This window comes from Parambassis ranga, chromosome 3 (assembly GCF_900634625.1).
Source record: "Parambassis ranga chromosome 3, fParRan2.1, whole genome shotgun sequence".
Lineage (NCBI taxonomy): Eukaryota > Metazoa > Chordata > Actinopteri > Ambassidae > Parambassis > Parambassis ranga.
In genome coordinates, this window is record NC_041024.1 from 21,642,791 (window position 1) to 21,651,637 (window position 8,847).

The window sequence follows — 8,847 nt, forward strand, 5'->3', positions numbered from 1 at the left end:
TTCTACATCAGAATAGCTGATAAACAATGTGTCACGACCTGGTGTTTATTTATGGTTTTGTTTTCCTTGTTTTGGGTTTTTAGTTTTATCTGTGTTTAATTATTGTTATTTTCCTGTAGTTCTGGTGTTTTGTTTCCCTGGGTTTGTGTTTAGTTGTCTAGTCTTGTCTTGTGTTTCCTGTTTTACTTTGGTAGTCCTGTCCTCCCTGTGTATTGTCTTGTGTTTTACTTCCTGTGTTTTCCCTCCTTGTTGATCACCTGCCTCGCCCTCATGTGTGCCACCTGTGCCTCATTGTCTTCCCTGGTCCCTTTGTATATAGTCTGTGTCTTCCCCTCTGTCTTTGCTAGTTCGTCTCGTCTGGTGTAGGGTTTGTTTCGGTTTGCATGCCATGCCATGTACTTCTGCCCGACCTCGGGGTGCTCCAGGTAGTTGCTTTGTTCATGTTATGTTTTTGTTCCTGCCTTTTTACGCCATGTGCCTGTTTTACTTAGTCTTTTTCTGCCACGCAAAGTGTGATTTTTAGTTAGTTATTTTGTACTTTGTACTAGATTTTTTGGTTTTTGTGTTGTTTTGCCCTCCTGGCTTTGAATAAAGAAGTTTTTGTTAGCCTTAACTGCTCCATGCCTCTGCATTTGTGTCCTCCCTCCTGACGAACTCTGACACAATGACTCTGTGTAAAAAGACAAATTTCATCTGCAATTACATCCTGATCAATATTGTCCTTGTGAGTGGTATTTCAAGTGCAGTTAGTTTTGTTGCCTAAATGAATGCAACTGGTTCCCCCTAGAGACACATTCAGCAATGTGTTGATTCTGCTGCATGTACACAGACTAATAAACTCCTTCAAACAGCTGCAGGCATCAACCTCCAGCTAGGCAAATAGAGCTGCTGCAGCGTGATGATGATGACAGATGACAGATGATGAAGGACTCGGCTAATGGAGAAAGGCGCCAAGAATCAAATTCAACTAAACCATAATACTACATTTTTAGATTTCAAAAAACAACTGTGAATAAATGTGTATTACGTTTTGACTGAATTCTCTTCCAGAGTAAGAGTAAGAATTCTCTACAAATATTCTACATACATGTGTTAAAGTGTATTAACCTCACTACTAGATCCTAGAAATTCCTTATCTTGGTCCTAAGAAGCTGAAATCTATCTCAAACTAAATATTTTCAACCACATTTACAGTTCAATACAGTGATAAAAACACACCCATAAAGAGTCATGCTCTTACCTCTTTCAACTTTCCACTTCTTGGTCCAGAATCTCTGTCCGGTAGCAGCTCTCAGCTCGGTGATCAGCTTTCTAATGACGCTGACAAAGCCCAAGCTCAAGCTGCTGCAGGAATACCTTGCAGAAAGTGTTTGTCAAAGCAATGTTAGCAGAACATTAGCATACTGGATTCACCTGGATGGAGCTCAAACCAGGAGCTGAATCCTCAATGAGAAATGTTGAATTTTCAAATGAGAAAGGAGCAGCAACTCTGTGGCTTTGTAAAATACGTAATGCCGCTAGTATACCTGATGTGCTGTTATGGCTACCAAAATATGTGCCTACAGTAACAAAAACATAGGGCAGTTGTAATTTTATCTAAATACATGGAGTCCTTAGTCTTGTGGTGGGAAAAGTACTGAAGATTGGTACTTAAATACAAATACCCAGCAAAATATATACAGTCCCCTTCCAAACGTTTCAGACAAGTGATGCCAATTCCTTTATTTTTGCTATAGACTGAAAACATTTGGGTTTAACATCAAAACATGAATATGAGACAAGAGATCAACATGTCATAATTCCAGTTCCATTGTAAGGTATGCTTCTGTATGGTGTTTCAAATTTGTGCTCTATGTGCCCCTTTTTCACTTTGAGCACTTGCCCCTCCAAAGGTCTTTGCAGAGCCCTGCACAAGAGTGAGAACACGCAAGAAAACTAAAGTTCTGGTTTTCCTTGTGATTCAGTTGTCTTCACGTTGCTACCTCACAAGCTTCATTCAGGCCTTCAATGCTTTGTAAATAACTTCTGCTTGGGAACATTTGGGAAATTGCAGCACTAAGAACGTCAGCTTTTAGTACCAGGAGTCTTTATGGATACAGCTTCAGCCTTGACACTGTTTATGTTAAACTCTTGCTGTTTCCTTTTTTTATGATTGACACCCTTATACCCATGGTCCCACTATCCACTTCTATTTTTAGTCATACATGTGCTGTTTCCTTTGAGATGCAGTGAAAAAATGTGTACAATTAAATCTAGTTATGACTAATGAGTCAAGGGAGGGGCCTTCTCCATAAAAACTACTGAGGGTCGTCCTTTGAGAGAAAATTCTGAAACAATAACAATTCCATTGAAATAAGCCAGATCTGGAGTAGCTGGAAAACTGTTAGGATGGTAAATAAAATACAATGTTTGCAGACTTTTGTTCGTTTTGTTTACTATACTGAACTAACATCACACGATGAGCAGCTCTTAATCCAACCATGATATCTTGTGATGACACAGACACACGACACAATGGTTATTTGCTGCCAGTGGAATACCAATACTGTTAAGCAGCGTGGCTGAAGTGATACTGTGTTTACAGATCTGCATGCAAAGAGCCCTTTTCAGGATTTGAAGGGCTTGGCCAAATCACTGTCTCTGTTATGGTTAGGTTATTAGACTGGTGTCAGAGCATTCCACAGCAACTGACATCTTAAGAGAAATTCTTGTGGAGATGAATTATGTGACAGGAATCCCAAGCTGATGGTGCTGCTCATGCACACTATATGCTATACGCTGATAATGTGGTTTGTGTTCCTGTTTTTAGGAACTCCTAAAATTGTGTAGTATATAAAAACAAAGTCTGTCTTTAACCTTACCACCGTGGTACAAAGTCAGCGTATTCTTTCGCACAACCCTGACTCTGTTGTTAATTTGTTAGTCACATCACAGTCCATGACACCCACGTCTGAGCGACTGCCGCACTGTCTGCTCAAACCATCAAGGATTTGTGGTACACAAAGTAAACACAATACACTGCATTGCAGGTTTTAGCCTGACTCGGCAGGATGAGGTAACAGTATGGTTGATGGTTACCGTGACTATTCTGTCTTTGCACAAAAGACACTGGCATCCTGTAGAGGAAAAATAACTGTTAGTATAATTTATAAAAACAAAGCAATGGCTAAGAAGTAGCTAGTAGATAGCCGCCACACTGTGTTTTAAGCAGATCAAACAGCATTGTGATAAATACATACATAAATAAATGAATACTCATTTCACTTGAACGCTTTTTGTCTTTTATTTTGTAGCTATCATTCTGACAATACTAACATTCCTTTGAAATACCATCACCCTATCATCCTCCCGATAAATTACACGGTGCCATTTCAATCAATATAAATACAGACTGATTACCTCATCAACACTTAACTACACCCCCTAAGCACACATAGCTTTTCTGCCTGTTGTGTACTTTTGACGTTGCTATGACAATGATAATGCTATTACTTCAAGCCTCCAGCAGATGGCAATACAGGATCTTAAGCATTGTGCTAAACTTTTTACTCTTTGGTATACTCATGATATGGTTTATAAAAACTTTGACACTGATTAAAAAAACACTAAAAGAAATATGCAAAGTAGCCTCTGCCGTATGTATTATATTATCACCAAGTGCAACTATACTGTTGGTGTCCTCCTCGTGAAAGAAAAGTGCAGCAAACTTTGTTTAGAATGTGAGTTCAGGATTGTAAGAGTTCTTAATCAGAGTAGCCAAACAGGACAGCCACACCTGCAGATTATGGCTGCAAGATCTTCTTTTAGCAGTAGTAATCCAGTCCATGCTTGTGCTGGCTGGATGTGTTGTTCTCATCTGGCATCTCTAGAGGACAATCAGGAAACGATGTGCCAGTAGCTGTCCAGTTGTGGATTTCCCCGGCCTGTTTCGAGTCCAAAAGAGTTTCCCTCATCTGCTGATTCTCCCTTGTCGCTGCTTGCCACACCACCTCCAGCTCCTCCTCCACCTCCCTGGATTAAAGACAAAGAAATCTGTCAAATCAAATCACTCTGTCAGGTCAGCAAACAGCATATTGGATTTATTGTTTTCACAGATAATCTGTGCTTTCGGCAGCAGAGCATTACCAGTAAAAACCAGTATCTGTGGAATGAGTTCAACGGTGTGACTGACAGTCCTGATAAATCACTTGAATGCAGTGCAAACACAAATATGCCACCTTCTTTAATTACAGGTTATAAAACATAAACTCAGTGTGCCTGTGTGCTCTAAATCCTTCTTGCTTCAACACTCACCTTCTTTTAGGGAAGGACTTTTTTTTCTGCTAAAGCATAACAGCACCTTCTCGTCAAATTAAACCACCAGGCACAATGCGGTGGAGTGTTTCTAAATAAAGTGCCAATCACCGGGTTCAGTCAGGGTGTTACACTGCATTCTGGAGATATGGGAATAACTGTCAGAGTGGCATGACTGTTAAAGGCTCTGACTTTCAAAGTGTTCTCTTCAGTGGTATGAGATTATTTTAGCCTAATCAGCTCAAATGCAGGTGTGATGACACTTTGTCTGGTCACAGCCTGCTTACAAAATGAAAAAAAGGGAAAATATGGCAGAAATACACAATATATTTTGTCCCCTGTGCTACCATTAATTCTATACTTGTCATAGTTTTGCAGCTGTCATGTCTGGCGTGCTGAAAGCCTCTGTCCATAAAAAGGATTCAAGTGATAGCTTTAAATTCTGGGTTTGACACACTACCACTTAAAAGAAACAGCAAAATAATACCTAAACTCTGAGCCAACAATGCCAATGGTTGCAAATGTTTTATTTTAGATGATAGTAAATTCTTACTTCTACCAAAATGTACATAATTAAAACATGTTTATTATCACTGATCTATTATCCACTCTCTCATAGTTCACATGTACACACATGCATGACAGAACATAGTGTGTGTATATTTTTAATGACGTATGTCTCCATGTGCGGTACAGAATTAATTTAAAAATAATTTCCTTATACTCTGTACATGAACTACATCATATTATTAGTTGTTATTTTAAAAGTACGTGTACTTTAAATGAAACAGCCCACTATCTGACTCAGAAAGAAGGAGAGATGATAAGGAGAGAAAGAAAAGCACCAGGGAGACAACACATAATTACCTGTGTGTGCTTGGTTATTGTTATAATGGCTGATGCATTAAAGCTCTTCTGTCATAAGCTGTCAGCACGTCAGTTCACACGTCAGCAGCTGAAGCAATCAGCTGCTCTGTCTGGATCTGTGTGTCTATGTCTACTGACTGCTAATTACAGTGGAGGGAACTTCAGCAGGAGACAAATGTTGAAAAATGTGCTTTTAAATATAATAAAGATATTTTAGACTGGTGAGAAATCAGAAGACTAATGTTTTTAAAGTCTTCTATTTGAAAGGAAGACAATGGGTGGACATCCACCGGGAAGATAAAGAGTTATTTTGTAATGTCCAAGCTTAGCTGGATTTGATATCTTTAACAATAAATCAATGCCTACAGCAACAAATACGGGCTGTAGTACAGCAGTGAACCTAATGATGCTGTCCTAAAACACACCCATGATGAATTGTTTTCCTGAAGTAACTTTTAATTCACTGATGTGCTGGGAGACCACACAAATGTATCTTTAGGACGTTAACTTCACTGTTGAAAGACAGAAATGTGAGCTCGTTCTTAATTAACATCTTCCCTCGTGTGGTTGACTAAAAGCACCGTCCCTTGTCTTCCTTAAGCACAAAGCGTCTGCTAATTCCCCTCCAACCCAAACAGTTACCCTTGGCAACCGCTCTCACCATTGCTACCTATGAAGGTCCTCACACAAAATGCAGAGATTAATCCTGTTGCTCCACAACATACAAATTCAAATAGCTGTGTGTGTGTGTGTGTGTGTGGATGCTTTGGTGGAGTAAGCCTGAGTGACCGCTAGGCCACACAGATGCAGTGTGACCCAGCCATACACTGAAAGGCTCTGCAGCAGCTTCACTATCCCACTACACCTCTATTACAATTATAGCTGCTGGTAAGCTGCTGCCATCTCAGGATCTGGTCTATCGCTCTGCAGCAGAGAAAGTCCCTCCTCGCCACCCTGGCTCTGTCAGTTCAGACACTAACAGTATTCAGAGTTATTCCGAGCAGTGGGGTTTATAGGTTTGGCTTCGAGACAGCTACAGGGAACAGCATTCGCATGGGACTATCAGTCCTTAATTATCACGTTAAGAAAACTTCGGTTCCATAACTGAATAAATCTGTTCCACTGCAGTACATTTCTCTGTCAATACAAATGCTCATTTAAATAGCAATCTATACATTTTAATATGTCTGAATGAGATTAGAGTGAGTTGTTTGTTTGAATACTACCAGTTTATTTGAATGAAATATGATCCAAAAAACAAAAACACTTTTTAAATTACTGTCAGGTTTTGATATGTTAGTTTGTATCTTTGCAATTTAAATAGTTTTTCTTCCACAGGGAAAATAAATGGCATCTTGGTGCTGGTTTCTTTCTGTTCTACAAAAGGATTATGGATTACCTATGTAAGCTACTAGTGAGTGTTGCAAAGTGACACACAGTAGAACACTACCCATTGTGCGCATTAAACACAAAATAAATCTTCAAGCTGGAGCCTCGAAAGCAATAGTACAGTAGTTACACCTATCACCTATCACTGGCAATTTCATGCTACTTTTTTGTGCTCTCCAAAAGGTTTCTTATATCTACTGCATCACTACAAAGAGGTATGATGCATAAAAGTCACTACAGGACCTTCACAAGGAATACAGCACCCCTGTCTACAGAGAAGCAGAATCCGCCATAATCCTCTCTGGTTCTATCTGCTCTGCTTCACTACTGATGGGAAACCAAGGAATAATAATTAACTACGGCTAAAATGTGTTTATCCGCATTCTTGGGTTATAGTGTTAATTATGCATGAGGTTTAAAGTGTGTACGCCATTAACATAAAATAATGTCAGCAATTTACACTGCTCCTTTTCCAGCGTGTGAAAACAGCAAGATAAAGGCAGCAGCTATAAGTTCCTACCTGCTTGACATGAGCGGGAGCATCCACTGGTGCGACACATGCTTGTATTACTAACAGGTATGTCTTATAAAATCATATTAAACATCCACGGCTTAAGCACCCTTTCAACATTTACCTGTTGAACACATGTTTAAGTTTTTTAGTTAGATCCTCAGCTTTTCTCTGCCAGACATCAAATAATCTCTCGGAAGAAAAAAAAACATTTTTTCTTCTTAAGCTACCTTTGTTTATGTGCAGTAGTCCTATGTTTTGTGGCTGTGAAGACAAAGCTGCTTTTACACGGGCCAAAAGAGTACTGTGAAGCCTCGACCCTCTCCTAAGCTCCTGGAAGTCTTGGGCAGTGCTGCTTCCCTGGAGGCTACACAGAACTCAGCAGGCAGGCAGCAATCACACCCTATCAGCATCTCTGCTGCTGTGGTATAGGCAGAATACAAAGTAGTGGATCAGAGAGCAAAGAGAATGAGGCACAGATAGATTTTTTCTTCTGTTTGAATGTGAGAAGTTTGTCTTCAGCCTGGCGGATTGCTGCTTTATTTCAACCTCTAATCTTTGGGCTGAGAAAAGGGTAGACCTGGTTTCTCACCACTGACTCATCTCACTACATTGCTGTGTGAACTGCTCAACTCCTGCTGCCAGCCGCGTGCATCCAGATGACCCATCAAACCTGATCCTGTGGTCAGATTCACAGAACAGGCGGCACAGCGGTTTGTGGTGTGGTAGAGCCAGTCGATTAGTAATGTGTGCAGTAATGTGTGCGATTTGTCATTAAGATGCCCTCAGGGCGGAGCAGGACAGGATCGTCTAACAATCTGATTAGCTTGCTTTCATTTGATAGCAGCAGGCAGCAGGCCCGGAGATGGAGCTAAAAACAGACCAACAGGGGAATAAAAGGGGGAAGCGGTAGCAGCAGCCTGGGTGTCACACTGGAGAAGTTTGACACAGTGGTATTGAAGGGATGCGCAAGACAGAAATCACACTATTTTTATGCTTCTGAGTTTTCTGTTATGCTGTGTTAACCCAAAATCCAATGCTTCAACTGCTACTTAAATGATTACAGTTAAAAAGCTGATGTTGTTCTTCCACCCCCAACAATCCAGTGCCTGTTTGTGACTGGGAATACACTGTGAGAATTAGAAGACTGGTAGAAATGGCCGCTCCTTAGAGGGTTTAGCTGATTTAGTGTGGAGGCAGGATCTTAGAATGGAGCTGTGTGATGTGCTGTGTCCACCGGTTTACAGGGACGCCAGCATCGATCTTTGAACCCAGAGATGAAACTGCACTGCACAAATACATAAAGTGTGCAGAAGACAGGAGATATTTAAACACATATATTTTCTATTTCCTATATTTACATTGTTCTGTATTGCATGCTTTCTTTGTGAAAGTTTTGGGGACATAACAGTGTGATTGACAAATGTGATTGTACCTGTCTGCTATTTGGAGCCAGAGAAGTAGGTTCATCTGCTTGATAAACTCTGTGCTGATGACAGCAGTAAGAGTGAACCAAACCATGGATGCACAATAAATCAGTAGATAATTATGCTGTCTGATAAGCACATAACTCATCGTTTCAAACCTTTCTGCTCTTTCCGATGCTGCCTTTTTACACAAAGAAGGTGCCAGAATGAACGCATACACTGCAGACTGAGTGTGACTCCAGAGGCCTCAAGTTGAGAAATGAGCGTCTATCTATCTATCTATCACTTCTTCTTATGACAGCTGATTACAACTCTCTTTACATATAAATTACACAGTACCATTGCTGAATCTTTTAGATC

The 8,847-nt window shown here is 40.3% G+C and overlaps 1 protein-coding gene across 3 annotated transcripts in view; it reads right to left on the reverse strand.

The window, feature by feature from the left end:
* Positions 1-3,264: 3,264 nt before the first annotated feature.
* The window catches only part of cep89 (centrosomal protein 89), a 35,919-nt gene continuing 30,336 nt past the window's right edge, over positions 3,265-8,847 (reverse strand). For all 3 annotated transcript variants that reach the window (XM_028402805.1, XM_028402806.1, XM_028402804.1), the window contains exon 18: positions 3,265-4,011. In XM_028402805.1, the coding sequence (XP_028258606.1) occupies positions 3,804-4,011 (208 nt within the window). In that variant the 3' untranslated portion in view covers positions 3,265-3,803. The remainder of the gene's footprint in view (positions 4,012-8,847) is intronic.